Source organism: Myotis lucifugus, unplaced genomic scaffold (assembly GCF_000147115.1).
Source record: "Myotis lucifugus unplaced genomic scaffold, Myoluc2.0 scaffold_27, whole genome shotgun sequence".
In the NCBI taxonomy this organism is placed as follows: domain Eukaryota; kingdom Metazoa; phylum Chordata; class Mammalia; order Chiroptera; family Vespertilionidae; genus Myotis; species Myotis lucifugus.
The window spans coordinates 8,227,772-8,245,149 of NW_005871075.1; the positions used below are offsets into that span (position 1 = coordinate 8,227,772).

At 41.0% G+C, this 17,378-nt stretch overlaps 1 protein-coding gene across 8 annotated transcripts in view; it reads left to right on the forward strand.

Annotated features, from left to right (window-relative positions):
* The window catches only part of STAU2 (staufen double-stranded RNA binding protein 2), a 226,565-nt gene that overhangs the window by 77,959 nt on the left and 131,228 nt on the right, over positions 1-17,378 (forward strand). For all 8 annotated transcript variants that reach the window (XR_002828626.1, XM_006086356.3, XM_006086355.3 and 5 more), the window contains 3 exons: positions 3,790-3,927; positions 7,829-7,960; positions 14,959-15,019. Coding sequence is in view for 7 of the 8 variants with exons in the window: in XM_006086356.3 (XP_006086418.1) it covers positions 3,790-3,927; positions 7,829-7,960; positions 14,959-15,019 (331 nt within the window). In the remaining variant the exon portion in view is untranslated. The remainder of the gene's footprint in view (positions 1-3,789; positions 3,928-7,828; positions 7,961-14,958; positions 15,020-17,378) is intronic.

Sequence of the window (17,378 nt, forward strand, 5' to 3'; positions counted from 1 at the left end):
ATTCGGTAGCAGAGTCAGGGGTCAGGTCTAGTCACGTGACTAAAGAGCCCATTTGAAACTGGTTGCTTGGGAACTCCTTTTGAGTTACTCTGTAGAGTTAAAAACCTAAGACTCCCTGATGGTGTCTTTGGGCTTATATCCTGTTTTACTGTTTTCTTCTATAAGATGAGACTGCAAAGAAGACTTTCTGATAAAAGTTTCTGTCCTTACTGGTTTGTAGAGTGACACTATAAGAGCTGATAACCAAGGAATAACCTCATTGTCAAGGGTGCTGGTAGTTCATTTCAGTGAAGGGAAGAAACCAGTCACTCTTAGCTTTTTCAGAATGCCATTATTATCTAAGTTCATTTGTGCATCTGGTCCTTTGTCTTTGGAATCTGTATCAACAACAGTACCTCTGGCACGTAAGACATCCTGATGAAAGAGGCAAATTAAGCAAGAGAGGCAAGGTGCCATTGAAGGACAGTCGTTTGAACATCTTCACGAACTAGGCCACCTCTTCTAACGCCAGACTTAAAGCTTCCCTTTACCTTTTCATTGGTATTCAATCTTAGACTCATAAATTATTGTCTATAATTGTCTTTTCTCATCAGTCCTTCTGATTTACTTAATCTTTATTGTTTGGTATGTAAATAAAAGGGGAAACCACGGTTTTACCAAAACTAAAAATTTCCCTTTTCTCTCTTCTCACGTTCCCCTAACCGGTGCAGTATTGTCGCCCTCATCCTCTCTCTTACCCTCGCCCTGGGCATCGTACTTCATACTCCCCAGGCTTCGATTCCTTCTTTATGTGGATGATTCTCAAATACTCTTTTGTACTCTACCCTGCTGCCTGGACATCTTCACTTAATATTTCACAGGCCCCTCAAACTCCGTGTCCAAAACTCCATGTTCCCTTCTAAAGCGCGTTCCCCCCCAGCATTCCTCATCAGAGACCGGCACCCGTGCAGCTGCTGAAACAGGCACCTGGGTCCTTTCCTCTCCCTCACGCCTCAGGCCCAGTCTGTCATGCCCGACTGGGGCCATCCCTTACATAGTTCTTAAGTTGGTCCATTTCCTTCCATCCCTCTGCTCCCCTTTAGTCTAAGTCACAATCAACTCTCACCTGAACTAGTACAGTTGGTTTGAAATTGACCTTCGTGCAAGTACTCTGGACATCAAATGGTCTTTTTAAAAGTGTTATCTTTTATTTATTTTTTTCTTTTTATTGAATTTATGGGGGTGACACTGGTTAACAAAATTATACAGGTTTCAGGTGTGAAATTCTACAACACATTATCTGTACACTGTATTTTATGTTCACTACCCCAAGTCAAGTCTGTCCACCATCATTTGTCCCCCCCACCCAGGCCCTCCTCCACCACTTTCACCTCCTCCCCCAGCAGTCACCACACTGTTGTCTGTGTCCATGAGTTTAGTAGCACATGAGCCTTGTGAAGTGTTGTTCAAATCATTTGCCCACCTAGAAAAATGTGAGTGCCCATTCAAAAAATTGATTTGTATAGACAGGAAGGGAGAGAGAGAAAGAAGGAGTAAGAGAGGGAGGGAAGGAAAAAAGGAGGAGAGAGAGAGCAAGAAATATCCATTTGTTGTTCCACTTAGGTATGCATTCATTGGTTGATTCTTGTATGTGCCCTGACAGGGATCTAACCCACAACTTTGTTGCATCAGGACGATTCTCTAACCAACTGAGCACCTGGCCACGGCCTGGTTGTCCATTTAAAATAATACATTTAATAGTGAATTTTTGAGGTCTTTATATATTCTGGATACAAGTTCTTTATCAAATACATAGTTTGCAAATATTTTCTCCAAGCCTGTGATTTGCATTTTTTAAAGAACAGAAGTTAATATTTTCAAAGAAGTCCAATTTATTGTCATTGTTATTATTTTTATGGAATGTGATTTTTGGTGTTGTATCTAAGAAATTGTCATGCAACCCAAGTCACAAAAATTCCCCTTGTATGTTCTTCTGGAAGTTTTACAGTTTTAGATATTACATTTAAGTCTATGAGCCATTTTAAGTTAATTTTTGAAAACCCGACCAGTGTGGCTCAGTTGGTTGGGCATCGTCTTGTGCACTTGAGGGGTTGCTGGTTCAATTCCCAATCGGGGTACATTCCTTGGGTTGTGAGCTTGATCCCTGGTCTGGGGGGCGAGGGGGCGTGTTGGGAGTGGTGGGAGGCAGCCGATCAATAGTTTTCTTTCACATTGCTGTTTTTCTCCCTCTTTCTTCCTCTCTCTCTAAAAATCAATTTAAAAGTTAAAAAAAATGGTATAAAGTACAGGTTGAAAAAAAATTTTTTTTGCATATGAATTTCCACTTGTTCTAAGTCCATTCGTTGAAAACACTATCCTTTATCCACTGAATTGCTTTTGCACTTTTGTGGAAAACCAGATGACTGCATATGTGTGGATCTGTTTCTGGACACTCTTCTGTTTCATTGGTCTGTCTTTATGCTGATTGTACACATAGTCTTTGTTGCCATAGCTTTGTAGTGAATTTGAAATCAGAGTTTGAGTCCTCCAACTTTGTTCTTTTTTTCAGAGTTGTTTTGGTTATTTGTCTTGTCCATTGCCATATGAACTTTAGCATTGGCTTATTAATTGTTACCAAAAAAAGCCTGCTGGGATTTTGATTGGGAATGCAATGACTTGAGAGATCAGTTTGAGGAAAATTAACATTTTTAACAATATTGAGTCTGTGACCTGTGAGCATGTCTGTCCATTTATTAAAATATTACTTAATCTCAGCAGTGTTTTGTAGTTTTAGTGGGTTTTACATAAATTACATCATACTATATGTATTCTGTGTTTGCTTTTCTCCCTCAATATCCATCTTTTTTCTCCTGAAATTCATTTATCTTGATGCATGTAGCAATACTTAGTTCATTGTCCCTGCCCTACGTCAAACCATTGTATGAACATACCATTGTATGAACATGCTGTAATTTACATAGTTCTTTTGATGAATGTCTAGGTTGTTTTCAGATTTTTGTTTGTTTTGTTTTGCTATTTCAAATAATGCAGCCATGGCTATTCCTGAACATTGGAGCTAGCACCTATTGGCAGCTGTTTTCTAGGGTATATAGTACATGATGATGAAGATGCTACTAGGGAGTGCAGGGGCCGTCTTTAGCTTTACTACACATTGTCCAGTTGTTTTCCATTTTATATTACCGTTATCATGGCATAAGCTTCTGTTACTCCCCATCCTCACCATTTGGGCTGTCAGGCTTCTGAATTTTTTCTAAATTAATGGGTGTGAAATAGCATCTCTTTAATATGCATTTTTGAGTCCTAATGAGATTGATTATATTTTTATAAGTGTTCCATCTGTTATATAGCTTTTCATGTCTTTTGCCCATTTTTCTTTTAGATTGTATTTTTCTTAATACTTTTTCTGAGCTTTAAAAAATATATTTTGGCTACCGGATTTATCTTTTTTAGTTACAGGTATTGCAAATATCTCTTCCCAGTTCATTTCTTGTGATCTTCTATTCTTTTGGTCTTTCTTGATGAACAGAAGTGTGAAGAAGCTGTACTGAAGAATTTTAAAGCAGAATAGCTGACCCAATTTATTAGTAATACCCCTGAGCCCTAAATCCCATACACATCTTAGTCTCAGATCTGTTTTATGCTTTTCCTTCATAAATCTTTATAAATGACTCTCATTTATCTTCTCCAGTCACGGTTTTGGGGTGTAGGGGAGGAGAGGAGAACCACTTTAAGGATCCAATAACAGGTTTTACAAGCATGTTTTGACATTTCTCTTACATTGTGTTTTAGGCTGGACCAGAATATGGTCAAGGAATGAACCCCATTAGCCGCCTGGCTCAAATTCAACAGGCCAAGAAGGAAAAGGAACCAGACTATGTTTTGCTTTCAGAGAGAGGAATGCCGCGACGTCGGGAGTTCGTGATGCAGGTATTTCTAACTTTTATACAAGATGAGTTTTTTTTAACGATTGAAAAAAATCTAGAAATCCTCAGGTCGGAGTAGAGATACGGGGGAAAGGCCGGCTAGGAATTCATATCACTATTAATTAATGGCACTGCTTACCCTTCCAGTATTGATTCCCTCAACTTGGTTGACACATTCAAGCGTCAAGGACATGTTAGAACAGACAGAAGAGTTTCGAAGGGACTGAGTTCACGCAGGTTGTTTGGCCCAGAGAGTATCAAACAGAAGGCTCATCTCTGTCTTACTGTGGTACAGTGTGCAGCCTGTTAACTACTGGGACGAGGAGACAGACGGAATTAGAAACAAAATTGAGAAGGATGGATGGAGATGGAGCAGGGCTAAGAGCATGAACTTTGGGTTTGCAGGAAAATTAGGAAAAGAGAGAGCTGGCTGTCTCCCCAATCACGTTGAGGACGGAGGGACTCAGAATTGCTGAGAGGCTGAACTGCGGTGTTGTGCAGCCCAGGAAACCGGAGTGGGGTTGCTCGTGGATTGGCAGATGGGCGGGGACTAGCAAAATGCTCTCCTCCTTTCAGATCTCATCTGCGCCCCTTCACTTGTCCGCTCAAGCCCCACTGTTGAAGAAACGTTTAATTTATTATTGGGAAAGTTTCAAACCTACCCGAGGGTGGATATATTCAGTAGCGCGCCGTGAAGAACAGTGTGCTGGCCTGCTGGGGAATATGCCCATCACGCAGACACGGCCGTTCAGATTCTTACCACACTTGCTTCAGCCGTTCATTTTCCTTTCCTTCCTCCCGCCCTTCTTTCGTTTCCTGAAGAATTTCAAAGCTAATTTATAACTGTATGTCCTTTCAGCCCACATATTAATTTTTTTAGATGTATTTTTATTGATTTCAAAGAGGAGGGGAGAAGGGGAGAGGGAGAGAAACATCAATGATGAGAGAGAATCATTGATCGGCTGCCTCCCACATGCCCCACACTGGCAGTCGAGCCCACAACTCAGGCATGTGCCCTGACCGGGAATCGAACTGTGACCACCTGGTTCATAGGTTGACTCCAACCACTGAACCACACCAGCCAGGAAGCCTACATATTTAGTATGTATCTCTAAAAAAAAAAAAAAGTACGTTTTCTTTCATTAGGCCTGATTCATAAGAATCTTCTAATGACCAGTCTATATTTAAATTATCCTTATTGTCCCCAAACTGTTTTTGTTATAATTGGCTTGTCAGAGAAACTTTTTTCCAATCAAACCCATGGACCTCACCTTCAATAAAATCCTGTTAAAATGAACAGATATTTATGCAGTGATGACCATATAGGAAAAATTTTGATACTCAAGCATAGTCTGTCATGTGGATGCACTTTTCATGAATATCTACATTTTACCTTCCTTCCTAATTCATAGTCTTTATCTCACAGTATTCAATGCAGTGGTCTGTATACAGTAGGACCTTCTTAAACCTTTGATGCATACTTGCTGCCTGCCTGTGTGAGAGCTAGTGTATTTGGCTGTTGCTGGAGATGTAAACTTGTGATGTGGTCACAGATAAACCACTGTGGGAACGCAGACAACCACGGAGGGGAATTGGTCTCTGGTTAGTAAGCTATTATGGTCTAGTGTCCTTAGGACCCAGAACAGTGCTGTTCTAGCATCCTCTTCTTAAAATACATGCACCAGTTTTTTCTTTTTACATTCTTAGCTCTGAAGAATTCTAGAAAGTGTTCTTTGAACTGCAAAAGTTGAAGGGAAAAAAAAGTCACCTAAATTTTAGACCTGTATCAGGAATAAAAACTGGCTTTGGCTCTATTACACAATTCCTTTCCTATGGAGTATATGGAGTACCCTTTTGAAAGAGGAATTTACGCCAGCTTCCTTTTTATGGGTCTTCATAAACATTCTAGTCAAATGGGAGCATTTGGCTGGGCTTTTACATGTTTTCACACTGAATTCATATTGCTTTTCCCCTCGGGAAGCCCCAGTGGATTCATTATCTATTGCAGCAACTTTATCAAAGTAAATACTTTTGTATAAACGACTTAAGCGATGTTATCATTTGTTAAAATTGAATGTGGAAGTAAAATATCTAGAGATAATATGCTAATATTTATTTATCACCACGAAAAGTAAATTTGTGTGTTGTGAAACGTGTGCAGTGACTTTATTGATGGCTAGACAAAAGAAAATCTCTGACGACATTATTTGGGTGTTAGTTCCTGAGCGCATTTCTTAAAGCTTTTTATTTTTTTGTACAGAGATACTTTAATTTTTCAAAGAGAAAAAGAATGATAACTAAAAACTAATTTGCTTATCAGCACATGGTATTTTGATGTATCACATAATGTTAATTTTTCTATTTGTGATTAAGATCTCTAGTTTTTTAAAAATATATAAAGCAAAGTTCATCAATTTTATTTGTGACTCAGTGAGAGAAAAGGAGTTAAGTTTTGGGTAAATGCCACTTTAGGACTTTTTAAAAAATATATATTTTTATTGATTTCAGAGAAGAAGGGGGAGGGAGAGAAGGAGGGAGGGAGGGAGGGAGAGAGAGAGAGAAACATCAATGATGAGAGAGAATCATTGATTGGCTGCCTCCTGCATGCCCCCTACTGGGGATTCAGCTGCAACCTGAGCATGTGCCCTTGACCAGAATCGAACCTGGGACCCTTCAGTCCACAGGCCTATCCACTGAGTCAAACCAGCTAGGGCCTATTTTAGAACTTTTTTGTTAGGTTTTTGAGGATTTGATTTATTTAAATTATTTTTTAAAACAGTCTTCAGTCTTAATTTTATTGCATAGCAAAATTGAACTTCTTTGCAGAAAAAGTAACATTTTAATATAAAAATCTTATTTATAATAGTTACAAAAATTTGTTAGCTTTCTAGGAAGATGACTTACAAAGTTTATTATATATTTGCTTGACTTTTATATAGAAGTGATTTTTTTTTTAAGTGACTGTTGTTAGCAGGGAATTAAAGTCCTTCAGCACAGCCGTCTTTTTTACTTTTATCCTTTTATTAATTTAATTTTTTACAGCAGTCTTATTTAATACTAACAAATAACTTAGGGTAGCTGCTCACAAACTATTGAACCCCGTCGCTACAAGAACTTGTGTGAGACAAGGGGTGGGTGAATGGGTAAAATGACTCTGGCAGCATCTGTTCTAGAAGGAAGTCTTGAAGGCATCAGAGTAGGTCAGAAGCAAAGCTGACAGACAGAGATCCAAGGTGAGTGCCAGGGAGGGAGCAGCATGTCCCAGAGCAGGGCCTGGAGCCAGAGGGCAGGCCGGGTGGGTAAGTGAGAAGCAGGGATGAACCGCAGAAGAACTGAATCAGAGTGAGGGATGTGTACACAGCATGTGACGACAGGCGAAGCATGTTTTGCTGCTCATTGATTTTTTGCTTCCATTTCCGTTGGCCAATCTTTGGACACTCAGAGCAGTAGAGGAAGCTTCTTACGTAGCTGGCCTATCTTGTAGCTAGCAAGCACTCCAACATGAATTTTAGCCCTAGTTTATTAATTTAAATAAAGAATACTAACTGTACTGAGAGCCAACATATACTCTATTATGTGAATTTTATTTTTCTGTTTATATAAATAATACAGGTTTATTGTTTTAAAAAATGAAATAATACAGAAATATGTAAGGAAGTAAAAATCTTCTAAGATTCTGTTATCCTAAGATAACTTCCATTGACATTTTGAGAACCATATTTTTCTCCATGTTTATTTTCACTTATCTATATAACAAATAAATGGGATCTTATCTTAGTTGTTTTTATTGTGGACTGAACTTTGTATTTTTGAATGCTACAGAGCAGAATACAGTGCTTTGTGGTGTTAAGTCGAGCCTGTTTAACAAAGCAACTCTTACTAATTTCTTACTTTAATCTTACCAGGTCAAGGTAGGCAATGAAGTTGCTACTGGAACAGGACCGAATAAAAAGATAGCCAAAAAGAATGCCGCAGAAGCAATGCTGTTACAACTCGGTTATAAAGCATCCACTAGTCTTCAAGATCAACTTGACAAGGTGAGCGCTAAGTTCACATGTACAGTCCTGTTCTGTCAGAATATCAAAGTGATGAACAAATTCCGTACCAGTGTTCCTTGACTCTAAGTAATTTCGGAAGTGGTGTTAAAGTAGACCTCCAGTTTTAACTTTCCTGAGGCAGTACTCTCCAACTTAGAAGATAGATTCCCAGTTACAATATCACATCTGTTTATGGTGTCAACATGAAGTCTTAATTCTAATCTTACAGTTAGCAAATACTAAAAATCTGTTGTGTGGCTGTATGTATTTTGTATCATACCAACTGAGTCATTTTTAGCTTCTTGACTCCTGGGTTTTGCCATGTAGACAGTTTTAATTTGTGCCCCATTTTTAAGAACCGAGGTTGTTGGCTTTTATTTCTGAAATGCAGCTGAAAACACTGGAAATAAAGATCCTGAGTTATCCCTTTAGGGCAGGAACTATATTGGACAGACACTCTATAAACTAGTTTTTCTATTTACTTTAAATGTAAAGGTAAACTCAGAGGGTGTTTATTTTCTGCCAAGACGTGTGTTCATGGTCCCCTATTTCTTCTGCGCAGTGAATGACATCATTAGCACCTGCCCCTGTTGCAAGGGAGGTAGGGGACCCCGAATTCAGGACTTGGCCGATAACTTGGCAAGAACTGGCTTGATTTCATTTTATCTTTGCATGTGTATAAATTATTATGGACACTTTGTTTATACAAAAATTCACAAAGCAGGCTTAATAATAATTTCTATCAAAAACAGCATACTTTTCCCCACACCATTTTCTCGCATAAGGATTCTGTTTCAGAGAAATTTCAGTTTCTGCAGAAACACACGCCTAAAGTCTGAATAGAAACAAAATCGTCTATTAAACATTTAGGTGTACTTGTCTTTTTAAGGCAACTGTGAATATGTGGGCAATTATTTTGAGCAATTAAAAAATTATTTGTCTGTGTGGTATCGCTAGAGATTTTAATTCTGTTTTTATAACCTGGGTAGTCCATGCTTTTTCTTCCTTTAAAAATATTTGTAACATGAAACCTAACATGTGTTTAAGTTTCTATAGTTCTTATGTTGTGTATATGTTGTTTTAACTTAACACATTTATATTTACTTAAACCTGGTGAGTGATTTATAAAAATATGTCAAAATAAATCTCAGACATTTATTTGGAATTAAGTAAAAACAAAACAGAACAAAAACCAGCATTAATGTCATTATTTTAAGAAACATTTTTTTGCATACCCACTGTAGTATTAGTCAGGTTCTCCAAAGACATGGAGCCAACAGGATATGTGCATGTATATACTTGTGTACATATGTGTATGCACACACATGTATGTACATACATGTAGATATGCACCACACATGGAGACCCATTGTAAGGAATTGCCATGCCTTGTTGGAGGCCTGGCGAGTACAAGGTCTGAGGGGGAGGCTGGTTCTGCTGGAGACTCGGAAGGTGTTGCAATTCCAATGCAGAGGCGTCTGCTGGCGAGTTCCCTCCTGTTCCTGGAGGCCAGCCTTTCTTTCCGTGAGACCCACCCACAGGATGAGGAGCAATCTGCTTCACTCAGAGTTCAATTCTTTTAAATGTAAGTCTCTCCTGAACACCCTCCCAGAAGCACCCAGGATAATGTTGGACCAAGTACCTGGGTACCGTAGTCCAGACAAGCTGACACATAAAATTAACCATCACACCCACTACATGCAGATACTTCCAACCGAAGACACGATGCCTGAAACTTGGCCCCTGCACTCAGGGACCTGATCAGCACGTGGAGGGGTGAGGAGCTTTAGTCATGGAACAAACATTACAGTGTCCTGGAACCTAGAGAACACGAAGATGAATCTGGAAAGTCAGGAATAGCCAAAGCCACTGTTTTCATGGGAAGTAAAGCTCTTGGAGAATTGTTCATGTAAGATTTGAACATCAAAGTCACATGATCTAGTTTGTATTCTTCAAAAGACAATCCTATAAGCCTTAGCTAGTGTGACTCAGTGGTTGAGCATTGACCTATGAATCAGAAGGTCACGGTTCAATTCCCAGTCAGGGCACATGCCCGGGTTTGGGGCTCCATCCCCAGTACGGGGTGTGCAGGAGGCAGCCGGTCAATGATTCTTTCTCATCGTTGATGTTTCTATTTCTCTCTCTTTCTCTCTCCCTTCCTCTCTTGCTAGGTAAAGAGGTACTGGGGGTCTGAACTAAGGCAGTGGTGGTGGAGAGGAGGGGAAAGGCACCAGAGGTATTTTTTAAAAAGAATATATTTTATTGATTTTTTTACAGAGAGGAAGGGAGAGGGATAGAGAGTTACAAACATCGATCAGCTGCCTCCTGCACACCCCCTACTGGGGATGTGCCCGCAACCAAGGTACATGCCCTTGACCGGAATCGAACCTGGGACCCTTCAGTCTGCAGGCCGACGCTCTATCCACTGAGCCAAACCGGTTAGGGTGGCACCAGAGGTATTTTTGAAGTGTCTGAGGTAGACTTCAGTGGCAGGTAACATGCCTGAGACATGGGAAGAGGGAGGAGTAGAGAATGACTAGGAAAGAGTTGGCACCATTAGCCAGAAATTCCCTTTTGCCTTCCTCCCGTGTTGCCTGTTTTCTGGACAGTTTTCTTTGGTCTTTATTTACTTCCCTGTTTTGATGGAGCACATACTCTCAGTAGCCTTCTGATGAATATATGAGAAATATTTTGAGATCTCATAGGTCTGAAGTACCTTTACATTCCCTACATGCTTGGTTTGCAGTTTTTCTGAGATATAATTCTAAAATGGGAATGATTTTGTCACAGGCTTTTGAAGGCATTGCACCAATGTTTTCTACCTCCCAGCACACTCTTGAAACCCCACTGCTTTCTGATTCTGCAGCCTGTATATGAAACTTCTCCTCCCTCTTGATGTCTTTCCAGTTTTTCTTCTCCCAGGGGCTCTGAAATTTTATGGATGATATGTGCGTATTCTTTAATAAAGTGTTTTGACTGTTTGGGTTTCAATCTAGAAATGCATATAATTTTAAACTGGGAAGTTTCTCATATTATGTCTGATAATTTCTTTCTTTCCATTTTTGCTATTATTTCCTTCTGTGATATCTGTTAGTCTTATGCAGGGGTCCTCAAACTACGGCCCGCGGGCCACATGCAAATGCAAATATTGTATTTGTTCCCGTTTTGTTTTTTTACTTCAAAATAAGATATGTGCAGTGTGCATAGGAATTTGTTCATAGTTTTTTTTTAAACTATAGTCCGGCCCTCCAACGGTCTGAGGGACAGTGAACTGGCCCCCTGTTTAAAAAGTTTGAGGACCCCTGGTTATGGATGACCTTCTGATCCCTCCCTCCCTCTCTCCTTCCCTCCCCCTCCCTTTTTCCCTCCCTCCATTCCTCTTTTCTATTTCTATATCATTTGTTCTATTTTCTAGGAGATTTCATCGATTTTGTCTTCTGCCCTCCTTTGACATCTTTTACTTTGGCTCTTATATTTTTGATGTCCCAGAGCTCTTCCTCATTTCTAGAATATTTCTTTTTATAGCCTCCTCTTCTTGTTTAATGGGTATAATAACCTTTCATGTCTCTGAGGATTTTTTAAACCTTTTTTTTTGAAGTGTTAGTCTCTTCCCTGTATTTCTTTTTGCCATTCCTTTTGAGTTAGAAGCCTGGCTGCTGTCTTCTAAGGCCCAAATGAGGAAGGGAGCTGGTGATCTTACTTTCTGGGATGTAACCTCAGTCTCCATCTCTTTATCTGCCCTGTTGGGGTATCCATTTCACTCCCATCCGTGTCTCTGTTTTAGCCTAAGAGAAACCTCCTAGGAAATCTGCTTGGGGTTAGTGAGGTGACCTGGAGATTTCATAGGCCTTGAACGACTTCCAACAATCCTGTTTTCAGGCCAGTTGGGTGTCTTCCCTGTGCACTGAAAGGTCCCAGGTTGGATCCCGGTACGGGGGATGCAGGAGGCAGCCAATTGAGGTTCAGCTCTCACATTGATGCTTCTCTTTCTCCCTCTCCCTTCCTCTCTCTCTGAAAATAAATTAAAAGTATTTTTTAAAAAGAGGTAGCTGGTGTGCTCCTAATTCTAGAGGCTTCCTGGGGTCCCGCGTTACCCATCAGTGTCCTTTCTGAGAGCTCTTTGCTGGGTCCTCCCTCTGCAGGTTTGCCGTCAGCCTCCTGACATCTGCTACGTTAGGTACAGCCTGATCACCTGCCTTCCAGCTTCCTCTCCTTTCATAGTCTTGGGGCAGGGGGTGGAGAGAAGAGAGGGAGAGAGAATTATAGGTTATTGGATTATTGATTTAGGGATGTTTTGAGAGAGAGACTCCTCCTTATGTTCACTGTGTTGTGTTTTGTTTGGTTTGTTTTTTTGCTGCAAGAAGCTTTATTGTTTCCATTTGGTCCAGTGCATGGGAGAGGGCTCCAGGGTGGTTAAAAGAATCGCTTGGGCTTTTGGCGAGAGGCTCAGGCAAAAGCCAGACACCACGGGATTCAGAGGGGCCCTCAAAGGCCTCTGTGCTCCACAGGCTCCTAGTCGTGCTTGAGCATGAACCTTTCGAAGAGCTCCTCGCTCAGCCCAGCCTGGGGGCCCGCAGCCTGTGGAGGTGAGTCAGGTGACACCCATCTTCTTGATGAGTTTCACCTGCTCACCCCGGAAGTGGTTCTGCAGGAAGTCACAGGGCTGAGGGTCTGCGCGGGTAGAACCCGGCCTGCCGCTCCAAAGGGCCTGGGTCAGGTTCCTCTCCAAGGCCACGGCGGCTTCCATGGCGCCTGAGTTTTGTCCACTCGTCTTGGGGAGGCTTCAGCACGTCCTGGAGAGAATGCGGCCACCATGCTGGTTTGTATCTTTAAATATATTTTTATTGATTTCAGAGAGGAAGGGAGAGGGAGAGAGAGATAGAAACATCAATGATGAGAGAGAATCATTGATTGGCTGCCTCCTGCATACCCTCTACTTAGAATTGAGCCTGTAACTTTGGCATGTGTCCTTGACTGGAATAGAGCCTGGGATCTTCAGCCCGCAGGCCGATGCTCTATCCACTGAGCAAAACCAGCCAGGACAGTTTTGCATCTTTAAGAGATGCTCAGCACCCGTGCGCTTCTCTGCCAGCTCACGGAAGAAGTGGCCCTCGCCCTTGAGAGCCACATTGTCGGGGGTGGAAATAGAAGCCCAGAGGGAGGGAGGTGTGGGCGGCCACAGATGCAGGCTGGCCAGGCAGCAGGCGGAAGCCTCCACCTGGTGGAGTAATGTTGCCGAATTTGGGAGCTCGTGGTTGTTCATCAGTAAGGAGTTAAGGTAGAAAAACACAGGGTGTGTTGGCTGGTCTTGGAGGGGGTCTGAGGGGGTGACTGGATAAGACCCAGGAGAGTGGTCGAGGCTGTAGGAAGGGGTGTCCCTGGGCGTGTTCCGTCCAAACACTGTTGAAGCAAGAGACAGATCTGGGACTGCCCAGGGCACTGTGGTCATTGTTGTGTTTAAGTCTAAACCTTACAAAAACAGTTTCATTAGAGTGTTGGAGTAGAAATGAGAGAACAGTAGACTTGGTATTCAGTTGAAGGTGAAAAACTAGGCGTAGGGAATATAATCTAATATTTAAATAACCTTTGTTATTAGTAGAAGGAGAGAAATTAAGAAAGGTGGCATGGCCCTGGCTAGGTAACTCAGTTGGTTGGCAGCAGTCGCCAACCGGTGGTCCGCGGACCCCTGGGTCCGTGAGGTCCGCAAGGTTGGCGACTGCTGGGTTGGAGCGTCGTCTGTGCCCTAGAAGGTTGCTGTTTTGATTCCCGGTCAGGGCACATACCTAGGTTGTGGGTTCCATCTCCAATCTGGGCATATATGGGAGGCAGCCGGTTGATGTATCTCTCTCTCACATCGATGTGTTTTTTTTTCTCTCTCTCCCGTCCTCTCTCCCTTTCTGAGATCAAATTTTTAAAAAAGCAAGCAAGAAAGGTTGCATGGAGTGCTAAATTTATTATCACCACCTTTAACCGGGCCCTCAAATGTCTGAGCGTCTGCATTCTTCCAATCAGCCGGTTCCTTCCCTCCGGAAGTGACTTACTCCCTACTGTGGACACTTCCCTCCAACTTCCCACTCCCCTCCATCAGCGGCCCTTGTTCTGCCACCTCGTCTCGCACTTCACAGAGAGCAGAGAAGTGGGAGTCTCCCAGCCTCCCCACCAGCATACACCGCATTTTTACTCACATGTACTCCTCCTCCATCCTCTTACAGTGGCAAGCTATGTGCTAGGATTGTATTTTTATTTATATCCAGATTTAATGTATGCATTTGATCTTTGACATCAGACAGCAAGTATAAAATGCTGATTAGAATAGCAAATGTGCCTTTTCTCTCCCGGAGTACCTGGTACCAGCAACGCCAGCTCCACAGAAGAGAACAACCTGTTCATGTCACTGATTAATTTGATGAAATACTACTTCAGACTCTGAGTTTATACCAAATATATGTCACATCGTCTGGTGACAGTCAGGATATTACAAGTTTTACTCCAAGTGAGGGCTTAGTTTTCAATTTTGTGTGTGTGTATGTCATTGGCAGTATTTTGGTGATCCTTGTCCTAGGACTGTTCCGGAACAGACATAGTAATATTTCTATTGTGGTTTGACCTCAGGAGAGATAAAGAAGCTCCTTTAGTCTCTTTAGCACTTGTCATGATAATTATTGTTTATTTGATAAGGATTGTTTTACTTTTTAGCCGCCTAGATAGAGCTGCTGTTGTATATAATGCACTGAACATGGCTTTCTTGATGACTTAATTGTAAGTGTGGGTGAAGATAAAGGCAGAGCCAGACATAAGAAACAGGCTTGAGTGTAGAAAAGGGGTGGATAATGCTGTTCCAGTTAGTTCCTCGTGGGTCCACAGTCCGGGGTCCGAGATGGAGAGAATCACAGAACGACTGTGTGAGAGACCTTTGGCCTTGCTTCATTGATGACGTAACGTTTTTCTTTTGGAATAAGTCCATCTCTCTGGATTTTAACGATTGATTTATCTTTCAGACAGGGGAAAACAAAGGATGGAGTGGTCCGAAGGCTGGTTTTCCTGAACCAACCAATAACAGTAAGTTTTCACTTTTATGCTAACTACCGCTGAGTGTTCGTTGCTGGTTCGGTGACTCGTAGGTCACTGGGTATTTATCGGGTCTGTCTGGGCTCACCATGCCATGATTAGTGTTGCAGGGGGGATACGAGGAAGTCGTGCTGTTTGCTTTTCTGAAATTGCTAGAAGACACAGGCGCTCATATTCTTAACGTGGTTAAGCGTTGCAGACGGTGTACCATTTAACTCATAGTGATGACATTTTAAGTTGTTTTATTGCAGCATAATTATAGTATGAAAGAATTAAAAAAAGAAAAGCAATTATCTACAAGCTCATTACACTCTAAAATCAGCTGTTTTCAAAGTTGTAATTTTTTTTTAGGTAAACACAAAATTTTACATAATTGTAATTTTTTATGTGAAAAATTATTCACTTTTATTAATTAAAATAGATTAAGTCCACACAAATGGCAAAATCCACTGTATGATCCTTGTTCAAAATACAGATTACAAGCATTTAGAGCAGCGGTCACCAACCTTTCAGACCTCACGGACCACCAGTGGTCCGCAGACCACCGGTTGGCGACCGCTGATTTAGAGTGTTCCTGTTCTGATATAATGACCTGAGGGCTGTGCTGTTCATGGTTTTCAAGACTGAGGATAATTATTTAGTAAAATGAATGTACAATAATTTTACATCTTTTTAGGGAAGAGTTTGCTCTACTCTTTCTTAGATCTCTGTGAAGAGTTCTTTATTTCCACCACATCAAATAGTATTTATGATTTTGTATTGCTAATGTGAAGGTACATCAGGATTTTAAGAACAGTTGTTAACAATTAAAGAACAATTGTTACGACTATTTAGTAATTAAAATCAGAATGTGTCCCTGTCTTACTTTAATGCGAAGAATGATGCCCTAAACACTCACTTCGTGGTGACGTAAGTTCTAAGTCAGCCACAACCATATCTCCATTTAGATCTTCCTCATGCATTGTGGGAAAGTAGATATGGATGATAGATTTCATCTATAACATAAATGAAAGTTTGTACTGTGTTGTTTTCATTTAACATTGCAATAAGCATTTTCCACCTTGTGCTGAGTCATTAGAATTTTTAATAAGTCACTGATTGAATTATCAGAAATGTAAGAATACAATTGCTCATAATTGCCTTCTAATGATAGTATGATCATATGCTTAGAAATCCACTTCAGTTTATTTATGTGATCAGGCTGTTATGCATTGCAAACAGACATTTATCTTTAACTTCCTCCTCACCTCTCCTGAAGAGCATCTATTTCCACTGAAGTGACCATTTTACTATAAATCAGTAAAACAAAACACCAGCCAATGAAGACCCTATTGAAGGGAAGGGGCCAGTGGAGTCAAACCATCTCCTTTCCAACCCTAGTTTTCTCCCTTATAACCTCTGGATAAGGTTATAAACGACAACGTGTAAATTGTCATAGTTTATTCTTTGTTGTTAGCAGCTCGTCTCTTGATGTATAATGAAATTAGTAACAAACTCATCAAAACATGCTTATAAGAACTGAATTTTTGGGTCATCAAAACTAGCTTCTTGAAAAGAATATTTCAGTGACGTAATGGTATTCATGAGTTATTTTCTGGGAATACTTGAAGTAATTTAATAGGACTCTGAGCCTTTGATCTATATGTATAAGGATGATGGATGTGATAGCTTAGCATGTAGCCCAAAGAAAAAATGGAATGAGTTCAGGATTCTCAGAGAGTTTAATTCTTTTGATGTTTGAATATATAGGTTTATAATTACTTGGTAAGGCAATGTAAGAAGCATTAAATTGATTTTACTTTTTTAAAAAATATATTTTTTATTTTTTATTGATTTCAGAGAGGAAAGGAGAGGGAGAGAGAGATAGAAACATCAATGATGAGAGAGAATCATTGATTGGCTGCCTCCTGCACGCCCCACACTGGGGATTGAGCCCACAACCCAGGCATTGGCCCTGACTGGAATCGAACCCGCGACCCTTCAGTCTCCAGGCCGATGCTCTATCCACTGAGCGAAACTGGCTAGGGCTGTTTGTTGATTTTTTTTTTTTTTTTGTAAATATATTTTATTGATTTTTTACAGAGAGGAAGGGAGAGGGATAGAGAGTTAGAAACATCGATCAGCTGCCTCCTGCACACTCCCTACTGGGGATGTGCCCGCTACTAAGGTATATGCCCTTGACCGGAATCGAACCTGGGACCCTTGAATCCGCAGGCTGTGGCTCTATCCACTGAACCAAACCGGTCAGGACTGTTTGTTGATTTTTATCTTGCTAACAGATCTGGGAACTCCTTTGCAAGTGGGAGGAGAGGAGGGATCAAAGAGGCAGTGAGGTTCAGAGATCAGAAAT